This window comes from Macadamia integrifolia, chromosome 2, assembly GCF_013358625.1.
Source record: "Macadamia integrifolia cultivar HAES 741 chromosome 2, SCU_Mint_v3, whole genome shotgun sequence".
Classification (NCBI taxonomy): Eukaryota; Viridiplantae; Streptophyta; class Magnoliopsida; order Proteales; family Proteaceae; genus Macadamia; species Macadamia integrifolia.
Genome location: NC_056558.1, coordinates 14,582,153 through 14,600,736, shown reverse-complemented (window position 1 = coordinate 14,600,736; position 18,584 = coordinate 14,582,153). Strand labels below are relative to the sequence as shown.

Below are 18,584 nucleotides of genomic sequence, written 5' to 3'. Positions count from 1 at the left end.
TAACTACCCCATTCTCATTTTCTCTCCATTTATTAAGTCTCTTTAAAAATAAAAATAAAAAATAAAATAAAATGAAATTCAAAAGAAGAGTTGAACATTCAACCTCCAAGTATTGATATTTTAACTGAGGGCATTTTTATTTTTTATTTTTTATTTTTTATTTTTTCTGAAGGGCAACATTAATGTATACATCAGCAGGTGTTTTTAAGAATAGAACACCATTTAATACCCTTCATTGATCATCCGGGGCATCTTGTGGAACGAACTACAATAGAAATACCAACTTAATGTTATATATTCTTAAGAAACCTTGATTATTGAAGGTTTCTTACAGCTCATTCTTCTTCTTCTTCTTCTTCTCCTTCTCTTTTTTTTGGTGTAAGATCTTACAGCTTATTCATGAGTACTACTTCAAGAAGCTTACAAGACTGAGACCAGACTGTGAACCAAATTTGGATGTGAAACATATTAACAAGTTAAGCATCATGCTAAGTTGAAGAGATCGTGTTTGTGTGAACAAGGGGAATATTGTATACAGGGAACAAAGGTTATTATCATTCTCCCTTCTTTACCTAGATGGGAATCATTTTCACTCTCATGTACATTCAATGAAGAGACTAAGTCATCAACTTCTGTACTCTAAAGTCTTGAGTTTTCCATTTTCAGATCATCAAATCTTGTTTGATTGCAACGAATAATTTAATTGTTTTATACTTGAGTGGGCCCATAAGCGACCTAACCGGAGTTGTTTGAACCCAATTTCACATCAATGTCGTAACTCGAAAGCTTGAAATCCTGTATAGTATTTGGGTCCAACTGATATCAATGCTTTCAAAAACCCACAAAGTACTTTTGTGTTTCAACTAGCATGTTTACATCCATAAACCTGGCAGCATTGAAGTGTCAAGAAAATATTTGAACAGAAATTTGGTAAATTACTCTTAGTACTTGTAATGCTTATGTACTTCAGTTCCAATAAAGGATTTTGTACTAGTTCCAACAATTTCTTTCCAGCTAAAGCAACAAAAAATAACAGTTCAGTACCATTTCCAAGAAATTGGAGGGGGAGGGGGGGAGGGAAGTGGATTGGACATTCATAGCCACCAAATCAAGTTTCTTACATAAATGATAGCCACAAGATCAAGCTATCTTACATAAATCCCAGGTCTTAAGAAGACAAGCAAGAGAGGAAAGTAAAAAAGAATTGTTGTCCCTTATTCACGTTGAAGTCACTCCCATCTCAATATCGCTAAAAATAATAAGACTACAGCAGTTCTCCTCTGGGAGAAACAGGGAAAAAAAAATTGACAGCTAAAATGAACATTTGGGGCTAAAAATTCCCACAAGCCTGTTAGAAAAGATAAACAGTTACATTGCAGCTCACAACCTGCCATAGGAAGTATGAATCAGATTCTACTCTTCCATCCACCAATTTTACTTCAATCTCCGGTCATTTCCCCTATGTTGAATGTAACATCAAAGAGAAATCAGATCTGGACTCTAATAACCACCCAGCCTTCTCTATCCCACATTCATAATTTACAGTTCTCAGAAGATCAAAGTACACAATTCTTTTGTTTGACCAAAAGCAATCTAACAATTTCTTTCACCCACATCAACCAAGGCATGTCATTGCGATGAGAGAGCATCAGATGGTGGTGCCCTGGTGGCGCATACCCACTTCCTTGGGGTTTCAATGTCATCACCAGTGACCGTTGGTACATGCCAACTACCCCTCTCTGATTCCTGCAGTTCCCTTCTAGTCAGAAATTGAAAAATGGGGCACAAATTCTATCACAAATACTATCTCAAGTTGTAGGAGAGTCAGTCACCTGTATAACAATTGAATATGGTGGGGGCATGTGAAGTGTGGGCCCACGTCTGGACACCGTAAGTCGAACCTGCCAAGATCAACAGAAATGGTAATATGTTTTGTATGCTCAATTTCAAATCATACATCAAAATTTGTAGCACAAAAGTGATAGAATTAAGACCACCCTATCCTCTCACATCTCATTTGGCTGCACCCTAAGTGTATGTAGACTAGTCAATATCTAATCCCTTGTTCTCAGAGAAAAATTCCCAAAACAATAAGATGAAATTCAACAGGCATCTCAAGCAAGGATATGATTTATTGAACCAATAACAAATACCGAAAATAAATTGTTGAATGTTAATAATAGAAGCCAATAAATGTTGCATTAAAGTGACCCACACAGTTTTGTATTCAGTGCATTCAAAATACACAGTTACTTAAAAATGTCCATTTAAAGGCACTTAAAAACAATTACTAGTTACTCTCTATTTTGGTGATTCTTCCTTAGCTATGAAGAGTTACAATTATGGTAGGAGGCAAATAATGTGGAATTGATCTCGAACTAGAAAAGAACCCGTGGGAGATCCATTGCAATAGGATCGATGATATATGGACAAACTAAAATCAATAACATAGTTTTTTTCTCTTTTATTTATTTTTATTTTATTTTTAAATTTTTTTTACATATGAAAGCAAAAAAATAAAAAGGATATGACTTGGGATCCCATCTAAGCCTCGATCAGCATCACACCGACAATGCAAAGCCTCTCACCTTGTAACCACATCTCACAGTCCATCTTGCATACCACAAAGGTAAACAGCATAAAGCCATCATCTACTCTTTTGGCTAGAGTACAATCCCCCCTTTTTTTATTTAAAATCTCAATGAGAAACAAAATAGGAAACCTCTTGTAATAAACCAACCCCTTAATCGGCAGCTACTGTCTGGTTTGGAGTTTTCCCCTCACAGCTTAAAGCATGTCATGCCATGTTAAGGAGGCCACCTTTATCAATAGCCCAATATCTCCCTCTCTAGCTGATGTGGGACTAAAGGTTCTTGGCTCACCTCACTGACTCGTTTCTTGGCCTTTTTACCACACCGAGCCGTTTCTTGGCTATTGCCACCCCCTCTATGGGACAAAACATTCCTACTGTGATTAGTCCCACCACAAGGATAGAGAGGCTGCTCTGATACCATTGTAACGACCCAACCCCTCCCCTGGCATGATATTGTCTACTCTGGCCCCAAGGGTCTCACCGCTTTAAAATGTGCCATGCCATGTTAAGGAGGCCATCCTTTATCAATAATCCAGTATTTCCCTCTCTAGCCTATGTGGGACTAAAGGTTCTTGTCTCACCTCACTGCCTCATTTCTTGGCTTTTTTGCCTCACCTGGGTCGCAATAGCCAAAAGAAGTCTGAGATGAGGCAAAAGGGCCAATTGGGCATTTTGAGTCTCCAACTCAGTTACTAAAATAACTAGAAGCAGACATTGAAGGTGTTGATATTTCTATTGTCAGTGTTTTAAAAATTGGAATCGACTCAGGCGAATCGACCAAGCCCGATTCCAATTCTCACCAATCCAAGATGGGCCAGTGTGGAGCAAGTGTGGGCAGCCGATTTGATTTGGAGCAGCTGCTCCACTCTATCTGATTGGTTCCCTTAAAGGCCAAGTGGCACAATAAAAAAGGAGATGGAGGGGCATGTAGGGCCAATCATGATGGACAAAAGACACCATCTTGTGATTGGGGGAAAAAAACTGACCTGTAAGTGAGGGTATTGAAGATGGAGGAGGAGAAGAAGAAATGATAATGCAGGGATGCAGAGGCAGGGGTGTTGCAGTGGAAGCGGGAGGGGGAAGGAAAGCAGAGGCAGGGTTGGGTGTTGCATTGGGAGACGCAGGAAGGGGGAGGAAGGCTGCAAAGAGTGAGGGATTGGGGGTTTGTGGGGAAATTGCAGTGGTATTATCATCTTGAATCAAGCATTTGAGAGGGGAACGAGAGGAATAAAGGGGCTGCGATTGGGAGGGACAAGCGGCAGTGGCTGCGATTGCGAGGGAAGCTCAGGAGGATATTTGGTGTGAAGCCATTGATGGCTGTAACCCAGATGATGTCGTGGCTCATGAGGGAGAAGAAGTATTTGAATTTTGATTGACTGGTCACTGGATGGTCTATAACTATAGATTTGTGTTTTTGGTTAGCTGGGATGGGAATGATTCCTTGGACAACCAGTGTGTTTGGCTCCGATAATAGGATTCAGGCTACTGAAGGAGTGGACTCGGATGATCAGCCTTGGGAGTGAAGAATTGAAGATCGCACTGCGAATCCCTTAACCGTTCTCATTCCGATTTGGCTATCCCTATGACAAACCAGAACCAGCCTGCAGTAGGGCAAGTTGAGGCCAACCGCTGACCTGGCAAGGCGATGAGATGATGTGTATTGCAGAGAGATAGAATGATAGACAAGAGAAAAGGAGGAGGCAGGGCAGGGGGTGGGGATTTGCACAGTGGAGCGACGGCGGAAGAGGAGAGTTGCACAGGTTGGCAATGATGGTGAAAGGGGAGTTACAGAGAGGGAGAGGAGCAGAGCAAAAGGGGGAGCGAGAGGGGGAGGTGAGCTGCAGGGAAGGGAGCGTTGGAGCAGGGAGTTGCCCGGGGGGGGGGGGGCGAGGCGGTGATGGCCAGATGGGAGGGTAAGAGGGGCTTTTTTTTAATATCAAAACGCTGATTGCACAACTGATTCCAAAAAGTTGATCGGTTTGGGGGTAATCTCCAATTCAGGCCAATTTCGATCAGATCGGAATCAGCTGGACCCAATTCAGACCTTGATTCTGGGTTTTATAACCTTGATCAAACCACATAGGATGATGATTGGATGGCTTCAAGTTCAGTCAGATGGTTCTGGAGATACATGCTTTTTATCATAAAAGCTAGAGCTCTCTGCTCCAACAGTGCTTTCAGCTCTGTTTGGAGATTAAATAAGCTAAGTCTGGGTTTCTGGAGATGTTTTGTCTTTGGTCCCACTTCCGTTTGTGTAGTCTATGCTGAAGTCTTCCAACCATTTTTGGTTGGCGTTGCTATTGTATATTAACCTTATATCTCTCTTTCCCTTCTGTTTCAATGAAACCTTCTTTTTATCTTTAATTTTTCATAAAAAAATTTCCACGTAGCCTTATCCAAGCTATTTGAGTCAGCTCTAGTGCAGACTGTGCAGTGCCACATGAGTCCTGGACAGCTACTCCACCCCATTCAAGGGAAAAAGGCTATAGGTGCTATTAACTCATAAATCATAAGCACTTTCTCCCCATTTGACCAGAGACATTTCTGCACTCCCACTTCTGCCTCCACCTTCAAGTTGCATCACATCACTACTTACCGGTCTTCGTCACACAAGAAGGAACAATTGTCACCATATCAGTTCGGCATATTTGTTGGTCTTCACTGGTCATTGCCTAGTCATCCAAATAGACATTCTGTCATCCTGACACCTGTTAGTGTTGCTAAGTCCCCTCAGATGCACTCATTCTTATTCTATCCTTGCAAGTCCTCACATGCTTCTATCTCATCCTGCCGAACTTAGCTACATTCATTTTATGTACATATTCCAATGAATTTAAATTCTCTGCAAAATAAAATACTCCAGGAGAGTGATTAAAATAAAGTTCCACATTTACATAACATTCCAAAAATGCCCCCACTGATATTTAAAAAATATTTTGATTTCCAACGAAACCTTTGTACAGGCAATTTATATGCTCTAAGTTGTCACATCATGGAAACCAGAATTTCAGATACTTTTTTTTTTGGGGGGGGGTGGGTGTTGCAAAGATAGATTTAATGTTTAGGAAATTAAAACAATGATTCTCAGGGACACAAAATATGTCTGAAACTGAAATGCTGTAAGCTGCCTGTATCAGAAGGATAAGCAATAAACAAACCTGGTGCTTTTCTTTCCATCTTGGGAAGAAGCTAGTCCCTAGCAGTTGGAACAAATGGTCCCTCATCTCATCATTTGTAACCAGCAGACACTTACAGCTCACAGCAGCATACAACCAATACCTGAAGTAACATCAAACTTGTTAAATTTAAATTTTTTCAACAGCACATGCAAGTGAAATAGTAAAGGGCAAATGTCTACAGCAGCATGATAAAATTTCATTACTATAATAAATTTGTTCTAAATTTCATTAAGATTTCCCTTCCAAGACATAGTTCACCCAGGAATTTATCTATCATTTTTTAAGGTGCTCACACAAGAGTACCTGTAGTAACATCAAAACTTGTTCACGTGACAGAGAAAGGGCTATAAACAATAACTATTGTTGGACGTTCAATTATAAGTCTAATAAATTGATGATTACCAGGACATAATTAGAAATCCAGAAAGACTTTTCTATTTAACTTCAAGATTAGATGCCATTAAAAAGAAAATGTTTTGAAAGCAATTGGAAATTTTTAATCGATTGTGGTTCAATTGGTTAGAGAACGCACTGCCAAGTCGGAAGCAGTGGCTTTGAGACCCATCCGTCCCAACCTAGTAACTGATGAATTTATCACTCTCTCGAAACTCTTATCTCCATGGTGGTGGCTGAAATCTGCCGAAACAGGAGTATGAATCTGCATGGTTAGACCAGGATACCCAGGCAAAGACAATGTCACACAAATCCTTAATTTCCTCAAAACATTTCTGAGTTGGAAGATGCACAAGCTTACAGTTGAAGAATTGGGCATTTAGAGTCTAGTTTTTAATACTTAACACAAGAATGTGAAGCCCATCTGAAGGATTTCACTTCTTAGATGAGTCAATTGAGTTGCACGTGCACCTTATGCTATTCTGATTTGCACCTACTGGAAGGGTACAATCTATAACAGCCTCTTCATGTGTTACTTAATTAGGCCTAGTGGATTTTGTGTGAACTTGGAAATGCAGAGCAAGTTCTATGAGACATTTGCAGCTCCTTTTACCAAGAGAGGTGTGTTACGCATGTTCTTGATACTAGGAGGTGGTTCCACACTTGTCCACCTCAGCTCCACAGCCCCAAGGGACATTCTACTCATTAGGAAGGGCCCACAAGGCCACACCTCCTAAGCCTAAGCCATGTGGCAAGATCTAATTGTTGAGGAAAGGACCCACATCATCCCCTACTCTTTGCTATATAATATATTGTCCTTTTTTTGTTCGGGTTCATCAGGTAAGTATGTCCAAGCATTCCTAATAATAAGCAGACCACTTTTGAATTATTTTTCTCAGCTTTGGTTATGCTCCACATCATTATCTTAGAAACAAATGGAAACCATTTCAAGAAATGTTTCACATAAAATGCAACATCAACGAAAAACACAAGCCTACAACAACCATACAGAAAATGAGATTCTCAGCAAGACCCCTAGTAATAGTATTTAGTTATACAAAAAGTTCTCAGGATCCTTCTCATTGTGCAGTTACAAAAAATAAATCTCAAAAGCCATCTCATATTCTCATTCGTCAACCATGGAAGGAACTTGTTCACATGTTAATCTGCTCAAGTAGGCATTATAATATTATTTCACAATTTTGCTAATGTTAATAATAAAAGTAAATGGCTCAACCGACCAGAGTCAAATACTTCAACATCCGAACTGAGTGAAACGAGTCAAGCATCCAACATAAACAGGTAAACAGAAGCTTCATGTTATTTACACATTTAGTGCAATATGGGGCAATATGTCGACCAGACCAGAATAGGCACAGGGTGGCAGATTGAGTACATTGACCAGGCCAGTTAACCGGATTCAACAGCACTAGTGAGTCACAGAATACTAAATATACCAATCAACAAACTAGTCAGTATTCTTTTTGGAATATAGGATGCAGAATATAGCTTGACAATAATGCAGCATCAGTAAACAGAACCTAGGAGGTTCATATATAACCAAATAAGGATACCAGAGACACAGCTGGGATACAATTAAGGAACTACATGAAGCATAGTTAGCATGAACACTACTGAGAAAGACCATAAAAGAGGAAAATAAATAGTTTAACTGGGGATAAAGCATATCTTTACAGAAAATGAGACCTTACCAATCGTCATTTGAACCAGCAGGTGTCGCATAGAGTGCACCAGACTTTTTCCAGCTTTGTATCAGCTTCTTATTTCTTGGGTTCTCGGCAGAACCACCGTTCACACGACGATGATGCAAAATAATAAGTGGAAGCCTTTTTGATGGACTCACTTCACGCATCTCATTTACAATAGAATTCAGCTGCCATAAAAAATGAACATCTTCAGCATCTCATCTATTAGGATGAAGTAGCAAATATGAATCTTATCAGAAAGGGTGTCTGCATGCAGGAAGGGGAGAGCAAGGAAAGAAAATTTAGAAAAAACACATTTCTATGGCAACATCTGCACAATCTGTCACCTGGAAAAAGCTGAAATCGTGCTGATTGATAAGTCCCACATTGGCACCATCTATGACAGCATCATATGGACCATGCCGGCGAAGCCACTCCTGTAGTGAGTTGATTTTCTATATCAGTCAAGGTGTGAATGACAATCCGTATATGTATAATGTTGTACTTGCCTGAGGCATAGACAATGACCAAGCAATGGCCATCCATTATGTGAGTTTAAAAACATTAAGAATAACTTTTGTTCGTTGAGTACATCCCATCAATTTTATGACAGAATTAACTTATGATTAACATGAGAAGGCCTAACTGTTGTTTTAATCGTTTGCAATTTGCAAAAGGACTTGGGATGAAGTGCCAAATTGATTGTTCAGAAATAAAAACCAATATTTTCTTCTTTTACTAGTTCAGTGCCAAATCACGTTTGGAGTTGGTCACAGGAGAGGATATGAAGCATATTCATGATCTATTCAATCTTGTGGTTGTCATACAAGGTCACACAAGACAGTCCCATAGAGATACCCAAAAAAGAGGGGAGATTCCTTATTTCAGAGTTAGTTCTTACTAATTGTATAACTTTGCAATAAAGCTAGTTGCACACTTGCACCATCTTAGAAAGATAACTTCTTTCCAAGAAGGCTCTGTATCTACTGTTCATGGTTTTAACATCATCAATGAATTCATTTTTTTCCAGGTCTCAACCCCCCCCCCCAAAAAAAAAATCCACTTTGAGGATCATATTTTGTCAGTCCAAACAGTTGAAAAGATGGGGAACATTAGTTAAGCAATGGGAAGCAGATAATTTAGATGGCTTGTGAATTTTCCCAGCTGGCCCTGCAGCTGTCTTGGAGGTCAACTATTGTGTGGTAACCAGGAACCTCAACACTTAACACAACAAAGTTGCGCATTCCGAGTCGTGCTTTTGTACGGATTACAAAAGGAGGAGTTCTACACCTATACAAGGTATATGCATCAACACCAAGAAAACATGACCAGTAACCATATAACTTTATCTTCAAAGGGAAAAGCAAAACCCTCACCTGAAAACCAGACAAATTTTTAATAATCATGGCATAATTCAAGGCTAGTCACATTGGCGAAAGAATACGAAATTTCAAACCTCTCAAGTTTTCTGCACTTCATTAGAGGATTTCCCCCCAGGGGGGTAATTGAGAAAAAAAAAAGAAGAAGACAGAAAATTCAAACAAAAAAAGAGACCACTTTTCTTCTGGCTTTTACTCATACCTAAAGTAGAAAATTAAGCATGGTTCCTGGTTTGGTCAATTCTACTCTTCACAACTGACAGTACATTATTTCATATTGGAACCTTTCACAAAAGCTTGATATAAATGAAAGTTTATAAAGATGGGCATATCAGACTTAAAGGGAGAATGAAAGTATAAATATGTGAAATGCCTCAAGCATCAGAATAGCATAAGTCAAATGACAAGGAAAGTCCCCATCCCGCAAACTTCTCCACCCAAAACAATTCCTAAAATGATGTAAAATGGAATTTATATTATTCAACATTCAAAATCATACACAACATAAGCATAAAGTATAGTGATCATTCGTCTGAAATCTCAAGCTATAGAAATGCAATCAGCTATATGATTACAAGAAGCAGAAAGAAATAAAACAAGTTCGGATTCATAAAGCCTGAACTACAGTAGAGAAAGCAAATTATGTTCAATTCAACAGACTACGTATGATAGCGACTAAGGAAAATAAAAGCAACATACTTGTACCTGAAAGCCATTGAAATCAGCCTTGACCTCCTTCTTGCAAGCCAAGCTGGATAATGAAGTGGCAAAATTCTGGGTCTCTAATGGATCGATATCTATAGAAACCAGCTTCTCTCCACAAGTACGACAGACACCAGTCTTATCCATCTCAGTTCTCTCAACTTTCCATTTCCCCTTCCCCAACCACCCCTGCCCATGCCACCCACCGCCACCCTTGGCGATTCCTTCTTTGACATTGTTCACGTTCCATTTCTCCTTCCCTACATCTGCAGCCGCATCAGAATTAAACCACCTCTCAACAGTTTCAGCCGTCAATTCTGACACTTGCCTCACTGTGGTTCTCAATCTGTGCAACATCTCATAAACCCTATCCCCTCTGGCTACATCTGCACTAAGCCCTAGCAACGCAGCAAGCTCTGGCTCCTCTGGTGACACCCCAGACGAAGCCATGTGAGCATCAACCTCGTAAGCCTTGTCTGCCTCTCTCTTCTCACAGAACCCAAATAATGCCGGCCCATATGACCTCAACCTCGGTGGGATATGACAACTCATCATCCTCTTCACCATATCAAAAGCCATATCTGGGTCTTCCACAGCCGCAGCCAATCTCGCTACACTAGTAAAAGTAGCCTCATTTGGAGCAATTTTATCGATACCCATTTGCTGAAAAATCTCCAAACCCCTTCTTAAACCCAAATTCGACCTTTCGTCATCATTCCCGCCACTCTTCGATTCAACCTTAGATTGAGAAGAAGAAGAGCAAAGGTAGAGCAGAACGTTGTAAATGTGTTGGTTAAGCGGGATAGCTTTACTCCGTGCATCATCATAGAGCCGAAGGGCTTCTGCGAGGTCACCGTGCTTCGAACACATATCGAGCTTGTGTCGAAGAACGCCTTCAGGAGATTCTCGAAAAGCTTTCCTCTTTGATTTGTTGGAAACTGCAGCCTTAGTTGTTGTTGAGGATTCATGAGTGGGGGCAATTGCACAGACCGCTGTTGAGCAGTGACGGATTGATTTGTTCACGAAAAAGCTATTGCTGTCTCTGTTGAGGGGTTTGAGAGATGGGTAATGGATAAGATGACGATGTACATGACTGCCGTGACCGAATAAGAGTAATGGAATCTTGGTGAAGAAGGTGAAGAGAGAGTGGTTCCTGGTCAGTGAAGGCGTGACAGTTATAGAGCTTGCGAAGAGCATTGCTGCTTGTTCTCCTCTGGGTGGGAACTCAATATTCCATTTCGGCTGATCGAAGCCTTGTGCTGTAAGATTTGGACATTGAACGTTATTGCTGCTTCTTCTTCTTCTTCTTCTTCTTCTTCAACTTCCACCTTCCAACCCTTACGGCCTTACCCGCCCATTTGATTTGCAGCGATGACTGGCTTCATCCCCTTCTAGGTAAAATTGGTAATCTAGATTCCAAAAATCTAAATGCAGCCGCTTTTTGTGCCTAATTTTGGAATCTATTAACTCAAGGATTTCCTCAACAGGGGAATCCGTAAGGCCCCGTTTGTGTGTGAACTACAGAAATAATAAAACGGTGGAAACATTACAATTTACAATTTGCCACCCTCTTGTCTTTTGTTCATTGTGACTTTTGCATCATTTACATGGAAAAGCTAACCATGTAGCAGATTCTCTATCTCAGAAGGCTCTGTGTTTTTTCATGTATGATAGTCTGATTAAAATTCCATCTCATAGATGATGGAGGCTTATACCTCATCTCCAAACAAAAAAAACAATGGTACCCTCTCTATCTCTCTTCACATTTTTTTGGGTCGGGCCTACGTTGGCGTCTAAAAAAGAGGGGGGACTGGGGTTTACTTAGTAAATATATGTATCCATACATATGATTGAAAATTACATCTCTTTTTTATCTCCGTAAGATAGGGGTAAGGTTGTTTATATTATGATCTCTCCAGACTTATAGTGGTGGAAGCCTTACGTGTTGCATACACCTTGTTTCTATTTTTATGAAAGAAATCATGTTTTGATTGTTTTAAGCGGTTTCTTCTCTGTTTCAAGTTTGGCTCAAGAAACACATCTACCAAATGCATCAATATACAAGTTAATAAAGAGCACAAATAAGGCTAATGATTTTTTTTCCTTTTTTATCAACAATTAGAACGTTGCTTTTGCAAAGTTATGAATATACCAGTAGGCGTAGGTTGGCACAATGGTCGCTGGGCTTAAAGAAATTTATAAACCAAGGCCATCAAACGCAACCCAACATAACAAGGCTTATGATCAGCTTGAGTGGCACTTCCTGGAGCATTATGCTCGAGATGGGCTTCTATGATCAATGGGTGTATAAGATAATGAGCTGCATTTTAACAATCCAATATACTGATCAATGTTTCCCCCACAAAGGCATATCTATCTAAGCCATCTATGGGTGTTAATTTGGCTCATCGTACTTGAGCCCACCTTAGCCTACCCCAAAGCCCAAACATGGCCTGGGCTGAGAATTTTAGGCCCTAGACTGGGTCTGAGCTTAAATCTCGAGCTGAACCTAGTTTAGCCCACCAGGCTTTATAATATGTTATGAATAAATTATAAGAAAGAACCCTCCCCGCTTGCGTGGCTTTGCACACAGACAGTCAGATATAGGCAAACGTAAAAAGATTATGCTGCCCCCCACCCCAAATGCTTCCGTACTGCCTTCCATTGACCTGCATATTGGCACAATGATGGTCCAAGCAAACAGGATTCTCTTGCCCAAATTGTAAATATGTACACCACTTACTCAATAGTCAACATTCACGTTCTTTATTTTTTAATCACTAACATATACCACTCAACACTCACATTTTTTAGTGTAGAGGCATCCAAGATTAATCAAGACCGATCCGACATTGATATGCCAAAAGTTAGGGGCTATAAGGTGAATCAAGGCCAACCATGCCCAGTCTAGCCCAATCAAGGTTAATCAAGGCCGGATTGGGTTGGGATGAGCCTGCCTAGGCTAAGTTAAGAGAACTTAAGATTGGATAGGGATTTTCAAAAACTTAGTCCAACCTAACCCATTGACATTATCCAACCTAATTGTGGAATTTATGCAACACAAACTTTGATTATATTGATGGCCAAAGCACAAACAGACAGAAGAATTAATATGATACGGATCAGAATTTAAACATTTTTTGGCAGTTAGGAGCTCATGACCTCTTAATTTTGAGGTGTTGATCTTTGACAATTGGGATTAAAATACATTAGTAACACACCTATCATTTACCAATGGTTGTCAAGAGTGGTGAAGATTCTTTTGGATCTAAGTCCATCCAAGTTCTTAGGGCTTTCAATAGGGTTCGGCTGAAGTAAGAAGGAATTGTTTTGGGTACCAAAGGAAGAGCTCTGAATAAAATGCAAGGAGGGGAAGAGTATGCTACCACGAGTAGGAAGGAGGTCATGTTGAAGTCGGTGGCCTTTACAATTCCAAATTATGTTGGATCTCATTTCAAGATCCTTGCTGCAATGTACTCTAACCCGGTGAAGGCATAAAATGTTTCCCTTTGAGGAGAGAAAAAATGAGAGGTAAATTCATTGGATCTGATGGAAGCACGGTTCAAGGGTTGATATGGTTATCAGAATAGTGTGGGCTGATATGGTCTTAAGTCCCCTCACCTTATAAGTAGATTTATGGGATTTGAGTTTTTCCATACCTATATTATACACTGATTCTAAGGCAGTACTTGATACGCTATTTGAGCCCGGTTATATAGGCCATGAACTCCTCAATCCTCTCAGTTGGAGGGGAGTCCCTCTTAGACATGGAGAGAGATGATGGATGGATAACCCATGGTTGGTGAAGGAAGGAGTCATATGAATTGATATTTGATCTAATATCACAAGTACTGAATGATTTGAAGTTTCAACCTCACAAATTAAAGGTGAGTCAAAATCGTCTGCGGTGAGGTGCAATGGGCATCTAACGGTTAGGGTGCATGGCCGAGCCCTCCCAACCATTGAATACTCACTGCACCTCACCGCTCACTGCAACAATTTGGACACCACAAAGATAGTGTGTCCAAGGATGCACACACTTCGAAGGTAAATCTAATCCATAATTTATTTCCACTAACCCAAACCGCAAAATCCATTGTGCCCTAACTCTCTAAGAAGAGAGCAACAAGTAATTATCTTTCCTAAGGGGTACCTCACAATTTAGAGGTCATGAATTCATTTTTCTTATTTAAAAAAAAAATATATATATATATATATATGTCAATTTTCTTTAGAACCTATAGGCATTAAAAAAAAAAAAAAAGGATGAGGTAAAAGAAGGCTACATGGGTCTCACAGAGCGTAGCCAAACACAGGAAAGGCGATATGACCACCCCGTCTCCCATTGAATGAAAATTTTCACCACTTGTGTATGCTCCCGTTCGTGTTCTTAAGATGGAAATATTTTTTCTTAAAAAAATGTTCATCATTGTTTGTAAACATCATGTAAATCATCCAATGTTGTGAACTATCGATCATTTCTTAAGCCACAAGTTCAGGTTGTCATGTGCAAGGATTCAAAACTTGAGATCTAGTATCATGTCAAACTTTGCTAATTCTAATTTGATCACCTGAGTCATCCTAATTTTTTCATGTCTTATAGAAAATGAAGAGCTCTTGAGATGGATCGGGCTTGTCTATAGCATATATTGTATAGTGTAGTAAAATTCAAGGGCTGGGAGTCCTCAGCCATGCAATCCAAGACATGAATTTACAGCTCAAGGTGATCTAATCCCTTGGATCTGTGCTACACTTCATGTTGCACGACAGAGGATCCCGACCCCTCTTAGGAGTTAAGATAGCCAATCTGACAAGTTCTTTACTCATGGTCTGTACCATTCAACCGATATGCCCAGGTTTTATTTCAAGATCAGCAGCAAGTAAAACAGATAGAAAACACCCGCATTCAGCGATCTGATACCGATGCCTCAAACCAGGATGCTCCAAACCCGTTTTAAAAACCGCTGCCTACGTGGTAACATGTCGCCTGCTCTGTTTAGTGTAACATGTCGCCTGCTCTGTTTAAAGTACCCAGGCTCCTTGGGATCTTGTGATGTGCTTTTATTGCTAAAATAATTGAGGATTGGAGTCATTGGGACTCAACGGAGGGCCCCATTAAGGTTTACCTTTTTTTTTTTCTTGGTAGAAAATAGATGTAATACCTAGCTGTGAATGAACGTGCACATGTACCTTTCCAGTTTCCCTATACCATGATTCACTGTACCGCAGCGCATAAAGATTCCATGGATCAGATCTCCCACAAACCGCCTTTGAACCAACGATGATTACTGACATTTGAATAATAGGGCCCACCACATCCAAGACTCCTCCACATTCTTCAAAAGTCATACTTCTTAATTAATCAATTAATTAATGGGATTTTTTATTTTTTTTTAATTCGACGTGATGAGTTCGAGAACGTGGGGTTGACCCTGTCGGTGTTTCTCACTTTCTCTCCAATTGTATTAAAAAATTCACATAATCCAAACAAAGTGTAAAACGCGTACTTTAGATGAAATGTATTTTCCACCACCAACCGACGTTCCTTTTTCCTTACTCCAGACTCCAGCTGTTGGCCTTGACGAGTGAAAAGTTGCAATTGCATCAAAACCAAAAGTCAGCATAAAATTGATTTTGTAAGAGAAATCTTGCTATCGTTTATGATGAGATTAGTGGGTTGAAATATCTACATTCTGATTGGGTAAGAAAATGACCAATGGGTGCTACTTCTACATTGAATTCCTTTTCAAACCATCCAATCCTCCAACAAGTTTGTGTTAGGTATTGTTTGGGTCATTTCCATTACTCTTTTAATTCTTGTATCAATCATTATAATTGGCATCCGAAGAGTCAAGTGGTGGCTCAATTTTGTCATAGGCTGGCCCTCCCCTCCACAAATTAAGTGATAATTTTCAAACTTTTTTTTTATTTTAAAAATTAGAATTTCACTTGCTAAAATTCTAAGTCAATTGTGCTTAGTAAAAATATAAAATAATATATAGTGAATCATATGACTGAGGCACTGGCAAAAATTTAATGTAAGTTTTGCATGCATTTAGGTAATATATTCTTAGTAATGCATTTTGAAACATTATTCTACTCAATTTTCTTGTTTCAAAATAGGTTTTAGATTTAAAGTCTATTCCGGAAATGTTTTTTTTTTTTTTCTCGTCGCTATGCTTAGTCAAGTATAATGCTTAACTATTTTCCACATGATGGTACATGTGCTATGTGTTGGAGCACTAGCCAAACATTTTATAATACAACTTTAGCTTTAAATGATACCAAATGACTATAAATTATAGGATATGTTATTTTATTTTGTATTTTATGTTCTTATCCTTTTTTTTTTCTTTTTGCTAACGATGGGTATCCAGACCTTCGGTCTGACTAGCCAAACATCTTTTTTTTTTTTTATGGCATTTTGCCAATTAAGACCCCCCTTTTTTTTTTTTTATGGCATTTTGCCAATTAAGACCCCCCTTTTTTTTTCGTGTTTGACTGAAATTTTTCCATTGAGATGAATGTAGGGTCCTCATGGACTAACCCATGTACTGTCAAGTGATAAATGATGAAACGTTATATTTCACTAGTCATAATGACGCCTAGAAGAACCTTATAAAACATTTGTTTTTTTTTTGTTTTTGTTTTTGTGAAACTTTCATATTTAAAAATAAATGTTTATAATGATTATCTCATGTGATTCAATGTGATTATATAAACTACTTGATTTTTTAACCATATTTGGTAATGATACATTTTACATGTAACTTTTATTTTACATATTATAACAAAGAGTTTTGGATGTAAAGTAAAGTGAAATTTTATAACCAAATATGGAATGATTTGAAATAATGATATAGTCACACGGGGTAATGATTACATATATTTATTTTTTAAGTATGAAAATTTCACTTTCCTTCCATTTAATTTCCCTTGCAACCAAACATAGCCTTAGGAAATTTCTTCTTGCCAACAAAAATCTTAGGAAATTATGTAACTAATAAAGTTTATTGGTCGAAGAGGATTAGGCCCTCTTTGGTATCATTTTTATTTTTTCTTTTTATTTATTTAACAAAAATCATTAATGAAAACCATTTTTTATGAAAACATAAAAATGTTTTGGTAACTACTTGACAAAATGACTTTTTGTGATAAAATGTTTGGTATCTCTATGTGCAAAATAGTTTTTTAAATAAATGGGTGAAGAGATTTCCTTCACTCATATTTTTTATAACTCTCATCATCCACTTTAGACCAAAGAAGAGGGGGCAAGGGTTTGGATTTCTAATTACAAAGCAAATGACTACTTTACCCTCCTTATTGAACCTTTAAGCACATGCTCATTAAAGTATAGTGCAAAAATAACTGAAAATCATTTTTGACTAAAACACATAAATGACTCTTGATCTCTTTTTTATTTTTGTATTTTATCAATTTTTTTTTAAATAAAAATAAGCTCTATAAATGACGCCAAATGCAGCCAAAATCATGTTTGTGAACCAAAAAAAAAAAAAAGTAATACCAAAGAGGGCCTTAGATAATATCCAAAATTTAGTAAGAGAAAGGGGTTGAATGGAAAAGAATTCCTCTTATAGATCTAGAATCTTAATTAACTATTTTAAATATAGTTGATTTAATTTTTCTATCAAAAATAATGTATGATTTAATTTCATTATTTCTTTTGGGGGGGGGGACCATTGTTTATAGATCTTGTTTTCCTTATTTTTATTACACAAATCATATTTATTATTACGTATGAGATGAACTATGGTATTTATTTATTTTATTTTTTGCTAACGATGAGTGTCCAGGCCTTTGACTTGACTAATCCCGCGGGCCCATATTGACCTCACAACCGCATGAATCGGATCATACCGGGGTTGAATGAAAACCATTCAACTTTCATTGAAAGCAGTAAAGAGCACTAAATACTCCTGTGTGAGTGGCCCAAAGTGTGCCTAATGGGAGCCGAACTCAGGGAGTTCGAGTTTACGACTCGTACCAAGTTCGTATGAGATGAACTATGGTTTCCTAATCACTTATAAAGGCAAGACTTTCATGTATGACTAAGGAGTTCAATTTTTGTGACAATAAGTAAATCAACTCTCCATTCAAAGGAGAAGATGCTCTATTTTTAAGGATTTATATAAATTAGGGTAGGGATGGTTACCTCATTGCATGGGCACTATGCCAACATGATAACCACACACAAGCATCCAATCAGAGGGTAAGGTGGTATTTTCATCACTCTTGTGTCTGGTCATTCACTAAAGACGACCACAAGTAAGTGGTGATCTAAGTAGAGACAATAGAGTATACGAATAGGTGGTGAATAGTAGCTAGACAATAACACTATAACAAGCGTATTGCAAAGGCAAATCGAGATTGTCCTATATTTAAACCACATGTCCGTAGAGTGCACTACTCTGGAGTCCTCTGTATTCGGTATTGGTATTGGTATTGTATATTTATATCAACATATCATATCGGCCAATACATATTGATTTCATCGATCTGAAAACGGTATTGATATAATATCGATATGGATTGGTGGTGTTGATATCTATTGAGGGTATTTTGGTCAAAAAATCAAATTTGATCTAAATTTGAGGGTGAATTGGTCTGATCT

At 38.5% G+C, this 18,584-nt stretch overlaps 1 protein-coding gene across 2 annotated transcripts; it reads right to left on the bottom strand.

The window, feature by feature from the left end:
• Positions 1 to 1,097: 1,097 nt before the first annotated feature.
• LOC122087689 (proteinaceous RNase P 1, chloroplastic/mitochondrial) lies at positions 1,098 to 11,482 on the bottom strand. 2 transcript variants are annotated; one of them, XM_042656895.1, is made up of 6 exons: positions 9,950 to 11,482; positions 8,219 to 8,308; positions 7,878 to 8,059; positions 5,752 to 5,872; positions 1,833 to 1,901; positions 1,098 to 1,746 (listed from the first exon to the last, which is right to left on the bottom strand). In XM_042656895.1, exons 1-6 carry the CDS (start codon positions 11,147 to 11,149, stop codon positions 1,630 to 1,632), a joined length of 1,779 nt encoding a protein of 592 aa, XP_042512829.1. In that variant the 5' UTR covers positions 11,150 to 11,482; the 3' UTR covers positions 1,098 to 1,629. The 2 variants fall into 2 exon arrangements, with proteins under 2 accessions (XP_042512829.1, XP_042512835.1); XM_042656901.1 differs by having other exon boundaries at positions 9,956 to 11,475.
• Positions 11,483 to 18,584: the final 7,102 nt, after the last annotated feature.

Coding starts and splice junctions, on each gene's coding strand:
- LOC122087689 (XM_042656895.1), bottom strand. CDS start 11,149: ATGCTCTTCGCAAGCTCTATAACTGTCACGCCTTCACTGACCAGGAAC. Junction 8,309..9,949: donor TCAATGGCTTTCAGGTACAA/GTATGTTGCTTT, acceptor AACTCACTACAG/GAGTGGCTTCGCCGGCATGG. Junction 1,902..5,751: donor GATGGAAAGAAAAGCACCAG/GTTTGTTTATTG, acceptor TGATCTTGGCAG/GTTCGACTTACGGTGTCCAG.